The sequence below is a fragment of the Cephus cinctus genome, unplaced genomic scaffold, assembly GCF_000341935.2.
Source record: "Cephus cinctus unplaced genomic scaffold, Ccin1 Ccin1_scaffold0929, whole genome shotgun sequence".
Lineage (NCBI taxonomy): Eukaryota > Metazoa > Arthropoda > Insecta > Hymenoptera > Cephidae > Cephus > Cephus cinctus.
Window position 1 is genome coordinate 377,915 of NW_014333498.1, and position 17,454 is coordinate 395,368.

The 17,454-nt window shown below is 36.6% G+C and overlaps 6 protein-coding genes across 11 annotated transcripts; 2 read left to right on the top strand and 4 right to left on the bottom strand.

Moving 5' to 3' along the window:
- Window positions 1–4: 4 nt before the first annotated feature.
- Window positions 5–1,323, bottom strand: LOC107271243 (phosphatidylinositol N-acetylglucosaminyltransferase subunit C). Its single transcript, XM_015746986.2, has 2 exons — window positions 1,121–1,323; window positions 5–900 (listed from the first exon to the last, which is right to left on the bottom strand). The coding sequence occupies exon 2, from the start codon at window positions 890–892 to the stop codon at window positions 71–73; it is 822 nt and encodes a 273-aa protein (XP_015602472.1). The 5' UTR covers window positions 893–900; window positions 1,121–1,323; the 3' UTR covers window positions 5–70.
- On the top strand, window positions 1,217–4,394 carry LOC107271238 (NF-X1-type zinc finger protein NFXL1). Of its 3 annotated transcripts, none has more exons than XM_015746970.2 (5): window positions 1,217–1,324; window positions 1,601–1,885; window positions 1,947–2,059; window positions 2,124–3,804; window positions 3,914–4,394. In XM_015746970.2, the coding sequence occupies exons 2-5, from the start codon at window positions 1,622–1,624 to the stop codon at window positions 4,343–4,345; spliced, it is 2,490 nt and encodes an 829-aa protein (XP_015602456.1). In that variant the 5' UTR covers window positions 1,217–1,324; window positions 1,601–1,621; the 3' UTR covers window positions 4,346–4,394. The 3 variants fall into 3 exon arrangements, with proteins under 3 accessions (XP_015602456.1, XP_015602457.1, XP_024944259.1); XM_015746971.2 differs by lacking the exon at window positions 1,217–1,324 and adding an exon at window positions 1,340–1,477; XM_025088491.1 differs by lacking the exons at window positions 1,217–1,324; window positions 1,601–1,885 and having other exon boundaries at window positions 2,106–3,804.
- On the bottom strand, window positions 4,342–6,105 carry LOC107271244. The gene is made up of 4 exons (XM_025088504.1): window positions 5,734–6,105; window positions 5,362–5,662; window positions 5,029–5,288; window positions 4,342–4,933 (listed from the first exon to the last, which is right to left on the bottom strand). Exons 1-4 carry the CDS (start codon window positions 5,876–5,878, stop codon window positions 4,563–4,565), a joined length of 1,077 nt encoding a protein of 358 aa, XP_024944272.1. The 5' UTR covers window positions 5,879–6,105; the 3' UTR covers window positions 4,342–4,562.
- A 180-nt stretch (window positions 6,106–6,285) lies between these two features.
- LOC107271242 (probable flavin-containing monoamine oxidase A) lies at window positions 6,286–9,750 on the bottom strand. Of its 4 annotated transcripts, none has more exons than XM_025088501.1 (9): window positions 8,284–9,476; window positions 8,009–8,229; window positions 7,794–7,950; window positions 7,615–7,733; window positions 7,356–7,495; window positions 6,844–7,290; window positions 6,644–6,787; window positions 6,509–6,562; window positions 6,286–6,426 (listed from the first exon to the last, which is right to left on the bottom strand). In XM_025088501.1, exons 1-9 carry the CDS (start codon window positions 8,429–8,431, stop codon window positions 6,393–6,395), a joined length of 1,464 nt encoding a protein of 487 aa, XP_024944269.1. In that variant the 5' UTR covers window positions 8,432–9,476; the 3' UTR covers window positions 6,286–6,392. The 4 variants fall into 4 exon arrangements, with proteins under 4 accessions (XP_024944269.1, XP_024944268.1, XP_024944270.1 ...); XM_025088500.1 differs by adding an exon at window positions 9,673–9,750 and having other exon boundaries at window positions 6,403–6,562; window positions 8,284–9,587; XM_025088502.1 differs by having other exon boundaries at window positions 6,403–6,562; window positions 9,014–9,086; window positions 9,162–9,476.
- Window positions 9,744–12,683, top strand: LOC107271240 (nucleolar protein 58). Its single transcript, XM_015746981.2, has 4 exons — window positions 9,744–9,884; window positions 10,031–10,107; window positions 10,203–11,689; window positions 11,777–12,683. Exons 1-4 carry the CDS (start codon window positions 9,840–9,842, stop codon window positions 11,911–11,913), a joined length of 1,746 nt encoding a protein of 581 aa, XP_015602467.1. The 5' UTR covers window positions 9,744–9,839; the 3' UTR covers window positions 11,914–12,683.
- Window positions 12,684–13,358: 675 nt separating this feature from the next.
- On the bottom strand, window positions 13,359–17,416 carry LOC107271241 (fizzy-related protein homolog). The gene has a single exon (XM_015746982.2). It carries the CDS (start codon window positions 16,903–16,905, stop codon window positions 15,433–15,435), a length of 1,473 nt encoding a protein of 490 aa, XP_015602468.1. The 5' UTR covers window positions 16,906–17,416; the 3' UTR covers window positions 13,359–15,432.
- Between the last annotated feature and the right edge of the window lie 38 nt (window positions 17,417–17,454).

The window sequence follows — 17,454 nt, forward strand, 5'->3', positions numbered from 1 at the left end:
AGAGTTCTATAGAACATGATAAATTGTTTACTTCTCTTTATTATACATTTATACACCATAAGAATAATTTTTAAGATATCACTGCCTCGTCCCAAGGACCATATATATTTTCTTTGAATTTCTGCCACCTTATATACCATAATGGACAGACTATGTGCACAAATATTGTAACGCCCACAAAAACAATACATAATATAGATGATATTTCTACAAGTAGGTATGTAGTACCAACTGCAAGACTTATTGCAATTACTACCTTGTGATCTAGTTGTGATAATAAGAATGGTAATAGTACAAAACACTGTACTGCTACTGTGAGTAGTGAAAATGCATGCAGTGGCGAAGCTAATCGTGAAGCTAACATGAGAGAGCCAAAAATTGAGGATGTTATAGAAAGTGAATCTGAGAGAGACTCTTGGGGAGAGCCATACTTGCTGAAAATCAAATGAACAAAGAACATAAATATTGCCATTGCATAAATTGTATCAGTACTCACTGTATCTGTTAATGTTTTCAATACTGGTGACAGAATATAACCAAATGCAACAAATATCAATACAGTTTGTAAGTCTTTGGATAGTCTATCTGACATATCAGGCATATTGACAGTATAAAGGAAATATCCAACCATTGTAAGAATGCTACTTGACATAAAAATGATGTTCGGTGTAGTCCATTGATTGTTGAGCCATACAAAAACAATTACAAACAGAATAACAACGCTAAGTTGAATTGAAATACTGGCTCCCAGAGTGATAGCTTCCTTAGCAGTAACATTGTTGGGTTTTATATTCTTCCGTAGTTCTTCGAGGAAGGTGTAGTCTGTATAATTATCAGGAAGACCATGATTTTCATAGAGATTTTTTCTCCAAGTAGTTGATTTCATTCTCATGGCGTGACCTATACAAATGTGTTATGTACAAATGTCATGTAAAACAGCAATTTTCTTAAAAAGTGTATATAAAAACAATTGTAGTTTTCTACTAATTAGTGCTAACACGAGCCTCTAATCAGAATTTTGCAAAGAAACGCATTTTGTAATCTATAACCTTGCTATTGCAGTTTTACTTTAATCAAACGTAGTCTACCTCAACGTAGCAACAGTAAACTTATTTAATACCTTTATTAGTTCTATATTAACTGCAATAATTCTTTATATTATTATAGTCTGTGATTCATTGAATTTCCTTCATTTATTTTCTTACTATTCTGTCACATTACGTTTAACCGTTTGACATTTTTCTCGGTTGAGTATTGTTGAGAATCGAAACATATAATTTTTAGCTGACGTTGCCAACTTCTAGTGCATCCAAAACATAACGAGGTATTTATTGTTTGACACTATTGTCACTAAATTCTTTTATACAGCAATGAATCAGCTAGTATCTTATGTTTATTATCGAATCTCAGATTTATAAAATAAACTTGTCTCAAATGACAAAGTACTGCGGCTTTTTTTATGTACATACATTCACAGGTTATATTTGAGTTCTTCTTATCATTGGACAATGTGTATTGGCAGCAATAATCTTACAAAAAAAAGTTTTCTTACAAAGTGCGTCACATTAATTATAAAATAAACAAATCATCAATGTTCTAGTTCCTATAACTGGAGGACAGAATGAAAAAGTTCAAGCGAGCACAGGCTCAAAATCAAGCTTCTATAGTGAGGCATCTAGAAGCTAATAATTTGGTAGAATCCTCCAGTGAAGAAGATGATGATGGAAATGAAGAACTCCTTCAGAAAGCAGTTGGGAAGGTTCTGTCTTCATATCAGTACGAAGGAGGTGATGCTGAAAAAGCACTTTCTTACCTGATAGACACCTTCCAGTCTGGTGGAGCAGTGTGCCTGATTTGCATTTCAACTGTAAAGAAAACAGATGCGGTATGCATTTGAAAAATCCTAATGCTTCAATAAATAACTAATTTAATCTGTATATATGCAGATTTGGAATTGCAGCAAATGTTATTCTTTTATGCATCTGCCTTGCATTCAACATTGGATTCGAGATAGTCTTAGTTATAAACATGAGAAGGGCATCACTCCTCTATGGGCTTGGTAAGTATCTTTATTTATCAGTATATTTGTGTTATTTTTATAATAGATTACATTTATTTACCAGTCCAAAATGTCGAATGGAATATCCTGAAGATGAAGTTCCAACGCATTACGAGTGCTTTTGTAGAAAAACAAGGGATCCATCGTATTTACCTTGGTCAATTCCGCATTCTTGTGGAGAAACATGCAGCAAATTATTACAGCCAAAGTGTGGTCATCGATGTGTCCTTCTTTGTCATCCAGGACCTTGTCCACCATGCCCAAAGATGGTTTCATCAAAGTGTTACTGTGGCAAACAACCAGCACGACCACGGCGATGCAATGTCAAAGAATGGAGCTGTGGAAGCATTTGCGGCAAGAAACTAAAATGCACTCAACATAATTGTCGAATAGAATGTCATGCCAATGAGTGTCCCCCATGTTCAGAAACAATTTTGGTTGCCTGTCACTGTGGTAACAAGACGGAGGCTCGAAAATGCAATGAGGCTTGCTGGACTTGTGATAAACCGTGCGGTAACCGTCTGTCCTGCAATGTACACGTGTGCCAAGGTGTTTGTCATCGTCCGGATGACTGTGGCGAATGTCCCACTGAACGAAACAGAAGCTGCCCTTGTGGCAAAACACGGTACATGATTTCTTGCAAGCAGGAACAAGTACCAACATGCGGTGACACTTGCGGCAAACTTCTTGATTGCGGATCGCACTATTGCAACATGCGATGCCATACCGAGCATTGTGGTCAGTGTCTAGAAGTGGTAATGAAGACTTGTCGTTGCGGTGCTTATAAGAAGGAACTCGCCTGCGCAAAGACTTTTCACTGTGACACCAAGTGCAAGCAGATGCGTCTCTGTGGAAGACATCCGTGCAACAAGAAATGCTGCGACTGCCTAATAAAGAACAACTTTAATGCATGCGAGAAAATCTGTGATCGCACTTTGAATTGCAGGAAGCATAAATGCGCAGCTCCTTGTCACAGTGGACCCTGTTATCCATGCCCAAGGACGGATGTAATACAGTGTCGTTGTGGAAAAAGCAAGATCACCGTTCCTTGTGGTACTGCAAAGAAGATTAAACCACCTAATTGCAATAAGCTCTGCAAGATCCCACCGATTTGTCATCACCCAAAAAGGGAGTCGCACAAGTGCCACCAGGGTGCCTGTCCACCGTGTCGCAAAGTTTGTGGACTCACGCATAAGAAATGTGGCCATACATGTCCAGCGATTTGCCATGCGAAAGTTTGGGTCAAGATCAAAGTCAATGGTGTGAATAGCCAGCCCGCAGGACCCTGGGAAAGACCTCAAGAAAAGATGCAATTGAAGACACTACTGTGTCCGCCGTGCGAGGTTTCTGTGATGGTGACCTGCTTGGGAGGTCATGAGACAAAACCCTGGCCATGTCATATGGCAGGACCCACTTCTTGTTTAAGACCGTGTGGACAACTGCTGACCTGTACGAATCATCACTGCGAACAACTTTGTCATAAGTTACGATCATCCGGTGATAGTGGAGAAGATGCGGATTGTGAGGATTGCGAACGAGAATGCGCTTTCCCCAGACCTAAGGGTTGTAATCATCCTTGCAAAAAACGATGTCATCCTGCACCTTGTGACGATTGCAAGCAGCTTGTCAAAGTATCTTGTCATTGTGGAATTAACTCACTATACAAACGATGTTTTGAATTGACTTCTGCGACTCCAGAACAAAAGAACGAGATGCTCAAATGTGGAAATCAATGCCCTCGAATTGTAAGTAAAATTTAAAGGTTTGAGATTATAGATGAACGACGTTTTCAATTTTAATCAGTGTAAGGTATTAAGTTTACCTTCCTATATTTCTAAATATATTTTCTTTCAGTATCCATGTGGTCATCGTTGCATCGACAATTGTCACCCTGGAGAGTGCCAAGGTGCCAGTGGATGCAATAAAAAGGTGAAATTACACTGCAAGTGTAAGCGAATTAAAAAGGACTTCTCTTGTGCATTAGTGCGAATCAATAAGGCGTTTGTCGATTGCGACAACGTCTGTCAGGAGAAGAAAGAAGAACGCAGAAGAGCCCATGAATTAGAGATGGAGAAAAAACGTAAGGAAGATGAAATTAAAAACCAAAAAGAGATTGAGCAGTTTGAAAGGAAATTTATTAAGTCAAAACGAAAGGGAAAAGACAAAGTCCCAATGGAAGTCTTAAAGAAGAATGCAAGTGGACGCATGTGGACGAATATTTTCCAAATAGTCACAGTAATAATATTAGTAGCTGGTCTGACAATATATGCAACAATAACCGATTAGAGTGTTTTGTGAACGTTAAGGAATTTTATTTAGTGACATTTCCTATAAATAACTCATAGTATGATTATTTGTGATTCTTCTTCAGACTGTATTGTATAAGCGTCAATGTTCAATGAAACATTAATATTATATGTGCTTCCTTTTAAAGATTCTCTTTTTTTATGTAAAAAAAGCTGCGGTATGCAGTAAATTCCTTGTGCTTCTGTAGTAGGAAAGATTAGTTTTTCTTGACTTTTTTTGTCGTTATAGATTCTTGATCGCTTTTCCCATTAGACAAGAGGAAAGCGTTTACAAATACACCGAATGCCACAATACAAATTGTTAAATTTACTACAATATACTCGACGCGATTTTTCAATTCAGTTCCACATGCGGTGTACCAATGGGAAAAAGGTTTTGGCGCTTTACCACCTGGTAGACAATCCCATCCAAAGTAGGTTTCATCATTATCCTCCAAACACAAATACCTTCTTTTATAAAGTGTTTGTCCAAGTGCAGATGTAATCGGTACCATTTCGTCGCAAGGTCCAATCTGCTCATGTAATCCAATAGAAACTTCTTTGGATGGATCTCCAATGAGGGCCATAGCTAAAATAATAGAGTACAAACACTAGAAAGATATTTCTGGTATTATTTCATCATCAAAAGATAATTTATCAATAAAGTAATTTATATTTAGTTACCTAAGAAAACAGAATAGTACACCATCAAGTATGGAAGAAAGAGACAATCAGCTTTACTTTTGAAAGTAATGGTTGGTCTAGAAGCTCTTTCGCCGCTCCAAGCTAGAACTAGGAAAACAGCGAAGAGCAAAAAGAAACAGACTTCTGTATGGACATTGAAGTTGTCATGAAGTGGATGATAAATTGGCAGAAATAATAAAACTCCACCAGGCATTCCCAATAACGATGAAAGCACAGTGCATAATGTTTCCTTCAAGAATCTATTAAGAATATCTTAAGTAAATAGTTTTACACTTACAGTTTATTTAAAAAGAAAAGATTCCTTTCACTTACGATTTGTCAGATGTCCATTTATTTGAACTTTTAGTAAACAATTTTCGAGTACCATGAAACCAAAACGTAAAACTGGCAGCAAAGGTAGCATGGAAATAATAGGAATTCCATGGAACATGATAATGTCTATCCCTAATGCTTGGATCTGTATCATGCCACGACCAGTGCAAAAATCTTACTGACGTTACATCGTATGGAATATCTATTAATACTACTATCAATCCAACAGCAAACGGTTCGCTCCATAATGGTAATTTGAATCTCTTAGCGGTATTGGATGCCGTGTAGAGAAAAACAGAATCTAAGATAAAAGAAATTCTCAAATAATCTATGCAAGGAAATTTTTTAATTATAAAAGAAAGTGGGACGTACACAGAAATATTATATGCAGTGGAAGACGCCGTCCTAGTAATATTATAGGCGTTTGGGAATGCCAGAAGTTATCAATATCTGGTAAATTGTAACTGATAGCTTCTACTACAAGCCCATGAAGTATAACACCAATCCAAAGATGCATAAAACGTCCACCATTTTTTAAAGCTGTTCAAATAATATTGGAGCATTTCATAGGTTCGAAACATACTGTTGCGATATCGTAGAATTGATATTACCGTGTATGAACGTGATAAGACCACCTATCAAGAATAACACCTGCACAATGATATAAGTCGGCTGTGCTTGCCACATTAATTCTACATTAGTGAAATGAATCAACCAGTCCCAGAACTAGAATGAAAAATTGGTAAACGGAGAAACTGAAAATCACGGCTTATAATATTTTACTTCAAGAAATGTGATAGTTATACTTATTTATACAGATACAGCTTCTTTTACTTACACCTTTGAATTTTAAACTTTCGGCTTCTACTCCAAAGTCTGGCAGACTCTTTAGATCCATTGTTAAAACTTCGAAAGAGATAAGTTGTCCAGTATGCCTTGCCTTTATAATGCAGAAGAAATTGATAATGGTTTTATAAAATACTGTACTGCCAGCCTGTATATAGTTTCATTTGTTGGTTTATCTCGTGTTATCAAATATCAAATCCCACACCATTACTGAACTTGCTATAAGCGTTTTCAATCGTTTTGATAAGCTGCACGAAAATAAGATAGGAATATTATAACGTTCACTGTAAGACATATATACTGTAGCATGGCTGCACGTATTGGCTGGGATGGTCGAGGTTTGACTCTTTGGTTTCTAAACAATGAATACAGAGCATGGTATTAATATTTTTATAATTTCAAGGTTTAGGATTATGTTTGTGAACTTTCTACTGACGTGCAAGAAATAATTTCTAATGGGCTCAATGCTTGAGGACGTGTTCTCATTAATAACAAACAAGCTGATATATTGCCAGACTCCAATGCACCATCCACAGTGCCTGGCCAGGTTGGTGCATACTCGCTGGATGCAAAGAATATCCTGAAAATATTTTTGATCAATAGGCAAAAAATTATTAATTTCGTATCATATTTCACCTTCCCCAAGGTGTGAACATTGGATTGATATGATGGTTAATGTTGTCAGGCTTTGGAACGTTCATTGAGTTTCCTTGGGTTTCTTTGTAGTCTATATAATTTCTTGACTGACTTGATTTAAAACATGCATTCAATACATCAAATAAGTCTATTGATGCTCTTGACGTCTGATTCGATTCTGATATAAATCCTGCAATTACTGATTCCCTTTTACTCCATGAACTAGCATCATATGCAATGCGTAACTTTGTCTTTGAATTCCAAGTGGAAATAATGTCTCCAGAAAATTGTGTATGCCAGAAAGGAGTTTTATATGTAGCATTAAAAAATATGGTCTTGCTGCACTGGAATAAATTCTGGCAATGTATGAGATTTATTGGTGGCTCTGGTTGAATCTGGATAAGCACACTTTCCTGTGGTGGTACAGCGATTATCACGTGATTACATCTAATAGGAAATGATTAAATTGTTTTAGATCATTAAAATACAGAAATTTTATATTTAATAATTGCCTGTAAGTTCGTATATCAGTTGTTACGTAAACTCTATCATTGTTAAATTGTATTGTGTTAACTTGCTCTTTGCAATGCATTTCACCGTTCTCATCTTCTATTCTTCTTACTAATTCTTCGGCTATGCTCATCATACCGTTCTAAGGACAATTTTATAATTTCAGTTTAAAATATATTTTATAGAACATTATAAGTGTTAATGTATTTAAGATAGAAAGGTTTTGCATTCATGTAGTTTAGTTAATAATATTTTAGTTACTTTAACAAAATAACGATGTTCATCACCAAGTACTATTTTTAATCTGGTCAGTAAACCATTTGCTCCATGTAACATTACCAAAACCCATAAAGCAGAAATGTAATGTGTATCATTAATACCTAAAGTGTATAAGTAATAATAAATCTTAAACATTTTCTTAATATAATTATTTTCAGTACCACAAACTAAAGATATGAAAGTTCTGCAGATTGAACGGGATTGTGGTAAAAATACAAGGCGACATATTAATTGATCTATACTGATCCTAGATAGATCTTCAGCTTCCTCATGGGCGGAATATATTTTAAACTTTGGATCCATGCTATTTGAATTAATCTATAGCCAAAAATAATACAAATTAGTAAAGTAAAATTTTAATTCTATGGTACAGTACCGCTTTAAGAAAGTAATGAATTTCTCCAGCAATGTAGGATGGCAATTTATTTTCTAATGGACCATTTTTGGTGAACAATACTTTTTGCTTTTCTCCAATATCAATTTTAAATTCTTTTGGTATATCAAATGTATCCAACATATGAGTGATATTTTTTTGGAGTGAGTGACCATAGTAAAATTTGCTTTCTGTTTGAGATATAATCCTTCCTCCGATAGCATCTATTAAAAGAGATATTATGAAGTAGATATTTATTATATGGGTAATAAACTAACTATTTCTCTCAAGGATTAAAACATCTAATCCAACATGTCTCTCTAAAATATTATAAGCGGCAGTGAGTCCAGTCAATCCTCCACCAACAACAATAATATCAAAATCATTCTCATCCTCACTGTCAAAAAGATTATCAAAATGAGCCATTGAGAACAAAATGAATGAAACTGATCGGTCAAAGAAGTGACTATCTTCTGAAAGTCAAAAAGTGAAAATCAAATTTTACTTATTATTTAAAGATGCTTTAATTAAATAAAAAACTAATTGTGGAGCAATTGGGAGCAAATCGGGAGCAATTAATTCATCAAGAAACTCATGAAAATCTGCTCGGTTATTTGGAATTTCAATAAAAATAAAAATTTTCTGTTTTAATGAATATTTATTAATCACTGCATAGTAGCAGTGGAGCAATTATGGAAACATATGGAGCATTTAAGGAGCAATTTTTTAAGCATTATAAATATACAAATTTTGATTTTCCCGCGCTAACTTTCCGACGGCTATCTTCTGGATTCAGTTTTATCTTATTAGAACTGATTCTTCAAACAAATGGTAATACATTTTTAGGGAAACTGCAACAAGTATAAAATCCTACGAATAATAAGCTCAAAAAAACGGTACCAATATTTAGGACCAATTGCTAGAAGAAGATTTGGGGCGCTAAGGTAGTGACAACGAATAGGCATGAGCACGGTCTTGTATACAGGTTGGGCACTTCCACATCCTCACCACGTTGTAGTTGGTTGTAGCTTGTAACCATAATGCGGCCGGTTTTGCCCGCAAGCGTTAGTGTTGAAGAAGCCTGCTGACACAGCGCATGCGCATCCGTAAATTCACTGCAACTTCTTATCTCCGATTCAAAAGAAAAGTTATTTACCACAAAAAACCGATGCGATGCCAATTAAATAAAATTTTGATAAGTTAGACAAATAAAGAATTGATGATTAAAAACGCTAAAGTTAAATGGACCAATTCACCTAAAAGTCAAGAAAAATAAAACAGTCAATTTTTGCTTGTGTCGTAACTTTTTTACTGAATTTATTTGTAACTCCTGTGAGATTTTCAAATACAAATTTCTATCATTGTGATTCAAGCAGGCACGATGCACTTTCTGGTGATTGAGGCTTTTTTCAATTGCAATCGCGGTATATTACACATTACAACGCAGAGCTGCAGGTTACGTATTCAAGAAAGAGATAACTGCGCACGCGTAGTGCTAGCACGTTATAAGCTCTTTCAACACTGACACCTCTTGCGGTAATGGCCATCTTATTGTCACAGGTTTTTTGCCTAATGCCCAGACCTGTATACAAGACCGTGGGCATGAGTCATTTAGATAGGTTATGGTTGAAAGTGAAAGAAAAAGCCGGGTGATTGCGCATGCGTACAAACAGGATCCTCCGATACTAGCGCCTCAAATTCCAAAGTAAAATCCGGAATCCCAAGCGGCACGTCCATTTTTAGCTGAGTGCTCAGACCTGTATATAAGATTATGTCTTTAGATATATTTTTATTAATATAAAAGTCTCACCTTAATCTCAGAAAAGGTGGAAACATGTTGGTTCTATTCGAGACCCCTGCGGGGTACGCTATTTTCAAGGTAAGTTGTCTCTGTTTTTAACTTGTTGACAAACATAACGTAAATGCTTCTGAACACGTGTTCGGCACTTTAGAGTATGTATTGTATAAAACGAATGCATCCATAAATAAATGTACTGATATTAAAATATGTATTTCTTTTTCTAGTTACTTGATGAAAATAAATTAAGTAAAACAGATAATCTCTACCATGATTTTGAAACCCCAGAAGCTGCCAGCAAAATGTAAGCATTCTCTAAAATGTGTACAATTATACTAAAAACAATTTCACACAATGTATGTCTAATATATCATATTTGTTTTTTGTTTTGTGATACAGAGTCAAGCTTAAACATTTTGAGAAGTTTGCGGATACTACAGAAGCATTGGCAGCTACTACTGCTGCTGTAGAAGGAAAGCTCTGTAAGTCCCTAAAGAAGATGCTTAAAAAGCATTGTGCAGAGGTCCAAGAACAATTAGCTGTTGCTGATTCTAAATTGGGAAATGCTATAAAAGATAAATTAAGTCTTTCTTGTGTTAGTAACACAGCTATTCAAGAATTGATGCGATGTATTCGCAGTCAAATGGACAGCTTGCTTGCTAGTTTTCCTAAAAAGGAAATGACGGCAATGGCTCTTGGTCTGGCTCACAGTCTTTCACGGTACAAACTTAAGTTTTCCCCTGACAAAATAGACACTATGATCATACAGGCTGTCTGTCTACTTGACGATCTTGACAAGGAGTTAAATAATTATGTAATGCGTTGCCGTGAGTGGTACGGATGGCATTTTCCAGAGCTCGGTAAACTCATAACCGATAACATCGCATTTGTCAAGACCGTGAAAGTTATTGGAACACGAGAGAATACCTCCAGTTCGGATTTATCAGATATTTTACCAGAGGAAGTGGAAGAGCAGGTCAAAGAAGCAGCAGAGATTTCAATGGGAACAGAAATCTCTGATGACGATATACTAAATATTCAGCATCTCTGCGATCAGGTAATAGAGATTTCTCAATACAGAGCACAACTCTATGATTATCTGAAGACTAGAATGATGGCTATGGCTCCCAACCTGACAGTCCTCGTCGGTGAGTTAGTTGGTGCCAGATTGATATCCCATGCTGGCTCCCTAATAAATCTAGCAAAACATCCGGCATCCACAGTTCAAATTCTCGGAGCCGAGAAAGCTTTATTCCGTGCATTGAAAACGAAACGTGACACTCCAAAATACGGTTTGATTTATCACGCTCAACTTGTTGGACAAGCCTCTACAAAGAACAAAGGAAAAATGTCAAGAATGCTGGCAGCCAAGGCTTCCCTGGCTACGAGAGTCGATGCCCTGGGAGAAGACAGTACATTCGACCTAGGTATTGAACACAAAGCTAAATTAGAGGCAAGACTAAGAGTCCTCGAAGATGGCAATCTACGCAAAATTAGTGGAACAGGCAAAGCCAAGGCAAAGTTTGAGAAATATCACTCAAGCAGCGAATACATGGAGTATCCAGCAGCTGCAGACTCAACACTGGCAACCAAGAGAAAATACTCACAAAGCGAAGACAAGAAGCCATTAATTGAAGAGATTACGCCATCTGAAAGTAATGAAGAAGTTCCCAAGAAGAAAAAGAAGAAGAAGGAAACTGGGGAAGAGCAACTGGAGGCGGAGGTCAAAGAGGAAGTTCCTGATGCAAGCGAAACAACAACCCCGAAAAAGAAGAAGAAGAAGAAGCATGACGCTGCTGTGCAGGAAACTGAAACATCAGCCAGTGTGAAACAGGAATCCGAAGTATCGGTGAAGGCTGAACAGGAAGCTGAAGCAGAAGTCAAAGGTAGGAAGATTAAAACGCGCATCCATTTTAACATGCTATCCTAACATCTATATATAGACTACATTAATGATGTCTATTATGTTTCAGTGGAGGGAAAGAAGAAGAAGAAAAAGAAAGAAAAGTCTCAAGAGGAAGTAAAAGAGCAAGTAGTAGAGGAACCAATTGAAGCACCGGTCAGCGAAAAGAAGAAGAAAAAGAAAAAGAAATCGCAATCTGATGATTGAATACATGATCTTTCCATGAATTTATATCAATTCAAAATATACTATACTATATTTTATATATCATCGGTATATATGCACACAACTTTCGGACAGTACCTTGTATAGCTGTTATGATCATTATTATCAGTGGTATTATTATTGTTAGGGCTATAGAGATCAAACCAAGGTGATACTTCAGTTTAGACTACGCTGCTGCTATGCAGTAGTGGAGGAGACATTCCCCACTACGACTAGTCTGCCTGTCCCCAATAAAAATGCAGTTGCTGCTGGTATTTAATCTCCATCAAAGTATAATAACGATAAAGTACAAGGAAGAAGAAAATGTAATCATCCGATTGTCAACCGTTTACGATTTACTATTGGCATAGTCTCAAATGAAATAGTCTTGTTTTAATCAAGAAGCTCCAATAATAATAACAATCTCTTAACGTAGTGGATCAGCAGACATACAATTTGTCACTTTGCGTTACACGCATAAGTCTAACTGTATATAGCGTACAGATCTAATGCATCGTGAAATATAGGAGTCTGCCAGTTTTTTCATTCAGTTCTTATATATGAAAATATGTCACAACATAATTTGACGTCGACAAAATCTTTTGCATCGTTATTCTTTTTGTTTCTTATTTTACCAAAATATTAGTCTTGCATTTTTAATCTAACTAAAAAGATGCTAAAAATTGCCCGTAGTGCTCTGACAGGTGAAAAATTACATACATACATTATTTTTCGAACATTATTCTCTTAGTAATAAAATTCGTTAATCCAGATTCGAGTTCATCTACCTTCTTTACCAAACTAGAAATACGAAAATATCGATATTTTAACTAAATTGTAAATAATAGACAATAACGATACTACAATTTTCCGCATTTTTTATATCATCACATAGAATATTTATGTGTTAGAGCTGACTGAACATCATCACCAACATTACCTTTTTTTTTCTCAACGCGTTTATTACGTATTTCACGATTTTTTATTATTGAGACATTTTATATTGTCTCCTCGCATGGTATATGCATGCACCTTAAACAAGGTGTATTTATCAATTGTTTTGAATCGAGAAATGTATCTATTTAAAAAAAAAATGTTTGACAATACTATAAGAATTTAATTTTCCTCGCGTATCATCCTTTATAAACTTTTCAATATTTTGAGGCATTGCCATGATTTTGTAATATAATTTATACGGATTTTTCTTAAGAATTCGGAAATATTTATGTAACTTTGAAGCACACGGTTTTAATGCTACTGTCAAAAATTGTTGAACACTCAATAATCTCTTGAAAAATGGGTTGAATTGTATCTAGGAACTAAAAAGTATATTCACCGAGAATTTTTACATCAACAATGACTATCAGAAAATAAATGAACATCCTTTAATTTTATATTATATCATGCTAAATGGTATTAAAGAAAAGTAGTTGCATAGCACAATCAAATATGGCTGTATGATTGATTTATTATAATTCTATAATATATTAAGACAGTTGAAATTCATATAAAATGTTTATTGGTAGAACGCATCACGCTAGATTATTGAATACGACCATAGATTTATCATATTAAATTTATAGTCTGTCAATCACAACACTCACGCAGACTCTATACGGTGCACTTTACTACGTTATATTAAATAATTTTTTAGGAATCGAAGAGCACTGGGTGCCAAAAAGAAATTAGAAAAAAAATGAAACAAAAATAATATATAAAAGATTTAAATAATGGGGACTTAGCAAAAAGATGTAGCACGGAATAAGAAACGAAAAATTCGCAACTCATCAAGCTCTTCCTTTATTGTTCCAAAAAACGCGTGATATTTCTTTCATTTTGTTGTTGTTATTATTAATTTTACCACTACTCGACGATTTTACTGAAAGCCGTCGTGACGTCACGTGCCAAACCCGTTGGTGTCGCTAATCCGTCACGGGGTGACATAAATGAATTTCTCTGGTTCATGGGAAGCGACGTTAAAAAAAAAAGAAGACGAGGGGATGTAGTTGCAAAAAAATATAGGATTGCACAATAGACTAATGTGATTTTACAACGCACCGTTTTTTGCTTCTTCTCCTCAAGCACGCGGTCAGCAGACGCAACATTCTTCCCAAAAAAAAGGCTATTCATAATAAATGCACTCACGCCCTCTTAATCATTATATCTCGATAATTAATTAATGATAGTGATACGAAACGGTTCGACATGCGTGCAGCCCAATTCGGTGTCCACTAGTGTAGAGTATAAGAGAAACATTTTAGAGTATACATAGTAATTTCTAATGAGACTGTATATATATATGTGTGTTTGTGTGTGTATATATATATATATATATATTGTGTGAGATCATAAAACAAAAGAATTTTGATCCCACATAGTAAATTAGACACGCATGTGACTATTGTTTTTTTTTTAATCGTTCTTAACATATAGTATAGCTCTATGAATCCCCGTTCTTCTGTCTGTATCGCCACGCACATTTACCGTATGCACGTTACGGTAAATAATAGATAATTGTAATATATATATATATATTAGTTCTTTATATAAATTAGTAAATTCACTCCATTCGTAATTCATGGTCGCAGCTTACAATTTGTACAAAAATGACTGACTTTAAGTGGATCCTTAGTTTTTAGTGTATCGTTGCGATCAGTTTTCCTTGAGGATTTTCTTCATTGTCACCTTGTTTAGCAGATCGTCAAACAAGGCTACGGAGCGACAATCCGAATACATAATATATATATATATGCTCATATATTATTTATAATTTCGACGTTCATTTAACTTTAAAATTTTTTTTGTTTTATTTCACGGCTCGCTCGGTGAAGAATATAGTTTAGACAGCCTTTTTCGTATTTCTCATCCGAACATCTACTTATAAAAGTTTTCTCTCTTATAAAAGGTTCTGACTTGTCAGCCTGCAAAATACCCGAGCAGACATAGCACAGCATTCTACAGAAAAAAAATGGATAGACTTAAAGTTACAATCATCTTTTTTTTCTCTTCCGTACCTTGATATTATTTATTACTCTTCTCGGAATCGCATCTTGACCTTCGTTATCGCAAGAAGAAAAACTAAATTCCAACACCCTCAATAATTTTCATTACGCAAGTTCCCGTCTAAGGATATTGACCTATGGTTGAGCTACTCCGATGCATAATGTATTGGAGTAGGGACGACATATTGCACACAAGGCTCGACAGTAATTGCAGGCCGAACATCTCGCATCTTAGTATTAATATTCCCTTTTCTCTTTATGTCTTACACGGCATGTACCTTTATATAGTAATTTACAGGCCGAGGCATATTTTCTTTCTTATGACTAAATGTATATGCGTATATACATATATTCGCTTTACGCATACAAAGAAAAGGAAGTAGAGTTTTTCTCCAAAATTCCCAATTTTTGTGGAGCACAATACGATAATTGTTGTACACTCGGAGGTATCAATATGTACATTACATAAGACATTAGTTTATTTTTCTTTTCTCTCTGTCTGTTTATCCCTGTAGACGGTTTACCGGATACTGGTAAAGAGATTTAGTACGGATTTATTCTCCTTCTGGCTACGTGCTTTGGAGAAGACGTTCCAGAAGCGTAACGTTTCGTCACCAGCTCCAGTTACTATTGCTTCGCCGTCCGGAGACATTGCTAAGTACAGTACCCGGTAGGAATGTCCAGTTAATTTCGCCACCTGAGTCAGGCTTGGATACTTCCAGACGAGGATCTGATTTTGGGAGTAGCCGTGGGTGCTTACCAATTCCGAACTATGTTTACTCCAGGCTAGATTACACACCTGAGAGCCTGTATCGACGCACTGCATAGGTTGGCCAGTGAGGGTGTTCCAGAATCTTATACAACGGTCTGCAGTACCTCCTCCAGAGGCTAAGAGACCATGGTGATGTGGAGACCATGCAATGGCTTTAACAGCTGCCAAATGTTCTGTGTAAGTTTGAACTGGAGACAATGAGTGCAGATTCCATACATAGAGCCTGTTGTCGTTTCCTCCTGAAGCCAGGTACTGATTGTCTGGTGACCATTTCAGGCCACACACTTCCTGCCTGTGAGCTCCTAATCGACGTTCACCAACTACACTTGGAGTCCTTACATCTCTTTGAAGTATCAATCTGTCCCGACTACCCGAAGAGAGTACTTCTCCATTCCAGGCAAGCGCACCAACTCTTGCACTATGCCCCTGTAGTTTGCTAACTTGTTTATTCACAGCAACATCCCAGACTTGTATGTATCCCAAATGAGTACCCACTGCCACCAAGTTCCCTCTTTCATTCCACGCAACAGAGGTAACACTATTTCCATCAGCTGACAAGTCACATAATCTGGTTACTTGACTGGTACATGCTGACCATAGGTAGACACAGCTACCTAATCCCACGCTGAGCACATTCTGTGATGACCAATCTACTAAATTGAGATAAAAGTCATCCTGTAGTTCCGGTGCATCCAATACTTTAAAGGGAATTCTAGATATCTTCCTGGTAGCTTTTCTTGGTGAACGAAGTAACTTCTGACTCTTGGCACTCAAAGGTGATAAAGAATAAGGAGAACTTTGATCAAGGAGGGTACGATCTTTAGTAGGTGTAGTGTACTTGAATAGATTTTTACTGGCTAATGGTGATAGCACTCTACGTTCTTCGCATTGTCCTTTAACATCTTCTATACTGGCTCCAAGTAGTTCATTCTTCAGTAAACAGGAATATGCTATTCCATCCCGACTACTCTCTCCATTTTCACGAGTTTTCTTAACGACCAGACCACCTCGTCCGCCCTCAGAAATCATGGAAAAAGTGGTCAGCCAGTTGTTCCCCGACCGTGTAGGAATAAACCGATCAAAGCTGTTGTTGCTCATTTTGTTAGGTGAATAATAGGAGGCCGTGATCCCGGGATTAGCAGCCCCCATGCTGTTATTTGAATCGACCTGACCTTCATTATTTGGTTTAAGAAGTCGCTTCTCATATTCGTGATGAAACATTTTCGTCCTCACCGTATCCGTGCTTCCAGTTACGTCCTCGTTGGCTCCAAGTCGTTCTATAGTTTTTTGGATCTGCTGTGTCCACCCTAATCCCTTTTCCTCCTTTAGAGTTTATACCACTCGCATTCTGGTCCTGGTCCTTGGCTCACTCGACGAGCCAAATAAATTCCGGAGTCTGCGTCGCCATTCGATGTCAACTTGAGTCTTTTACTGAATTTTCGAACTAGAGGAACTTTAATTTAATACCTTCACCATAAACGGCTGGACAGAGAGATTCTTAGATCCGTGAACACCGTGAATGCGTCCCTTTTGGATGCACGGAATTATCGTTGCACTGCCGATTATAGTCCTACACCCTTTAACTGCTCCTCCACGTTACTTCTTCGTCCTACTCGCTGTGGACAAACCACACTAGAATCTCACCGAGTCGCCACTCATTCAATACTCCATACACTACATCTTTTTTTTTACTAGCGTAGCATGTGTGTGAGGCTCAGCGCGTGTAATATTCCCAACCAAATTGATAAAGCGTAGCAGACTGCTTTGTTG

Excerpts from the sequence above, each read along its gene's own strand:
- LOC107271243 (XM_015746986.2), bottom strand. The coding sequence starts at position 892 with ATGAGAATGAAATCAACTACTTGGAGAAAAAATCTCTATGAAAATCAT.
- LOC107271238 (XM_015746970.2), top strand. The coding sequence starts at position 1,622 with ATGAAAAAGTTCAAGCGAGCACAGGCTCAAAATCAAGCTTCTATAGTG. Across the intron at positions 1,886-1,946 it reads CTGTAAAGAAAACAGATGCG|ATTTGGAATTGCAGCAAATG; the intron begins GTATGCATTTGA and ends GTATATATGCAG. Across the intron at positions 2,060-2,123 it reads ATCACTCCTCTATGGGCTTG|TCCAAAATGTCGAATGGAAT; the intron begins GTAAGTATCTTT and ends TTTATTTACCAG.
- LOC107271244 (XM_025088504.1), bottom strand. The coding sequence starts at position 5,878 with ATGCATCTTTGGATTGGTGTTATACTTCATGGGCTTGTAGTAGAAGCT. Across the intron at positions 5,663-5,733 it reads ACTGCATATAATATTTCTGT|ATTCTGTTTTTCTCTACACG; the intron begins GTACGTCCCACT and ends CTTTTATCTTAG. Across the intron at positions 4,934-5,028 it reads GTACTATTCTGTTTTCTTAG|CTATGGCCCTCATTGGAGAT; the intron begins GTAACTAAATAT and ends CTATTATTTTAG.
- LOC107271242 (XM_025088500.1), bottom strand. The coding sequence starts at position 8,431 with ATGGCTCATTTTGATAATCTTTTTGACAGTGAGGATGAGAATGATTTT. Across the intron at positions 8,230-8,283 it reads TTTAATCCTTGAGAGAAATA|ATGCTATCGGAGGAAGGATT; the intron begins GTTAGTTTATTA and ends CTCTTTTAATAG. Across the intron at positions 6,563-6,643 it reads TTAGAAATTATTTCTTGCAC|AAACCAAAGAGTCAAACCTC; the intron begins GTCAGTAGAAAG and ends TTCATTGTTTAG.
- LOC107271240 (XM_015746981.2), top strand. The coding sequence starts at position 9,840 with ATGTTGGTTCTATTCGAGACCCCTGCGGGGTACGCTATTTTCAAG. Across the intron at positions 9,885-10,030 it reads CGGGGTACGCTATTTTCAAG|TTACTTGATGAAAATAAATT; the intron begins GTAAGTTGTCTC and ends TTCTTTTTCTAG. Across the intron at positions 10,108-10,202 it reads CCAGAAGCTGCCAGCAAAAT|AGTCAAGCTTAAACATTTTG; the intron begins GTAAGCATTCTC and ends TTTGTGATACAG.
- LOC107271241 (XM_015746982.2), bottom strand. The coding sequence starts at position 16,905 with ATGTTTCATCACGAATATGAGAAGCGACTTCTTAAACCAAATAATGAA.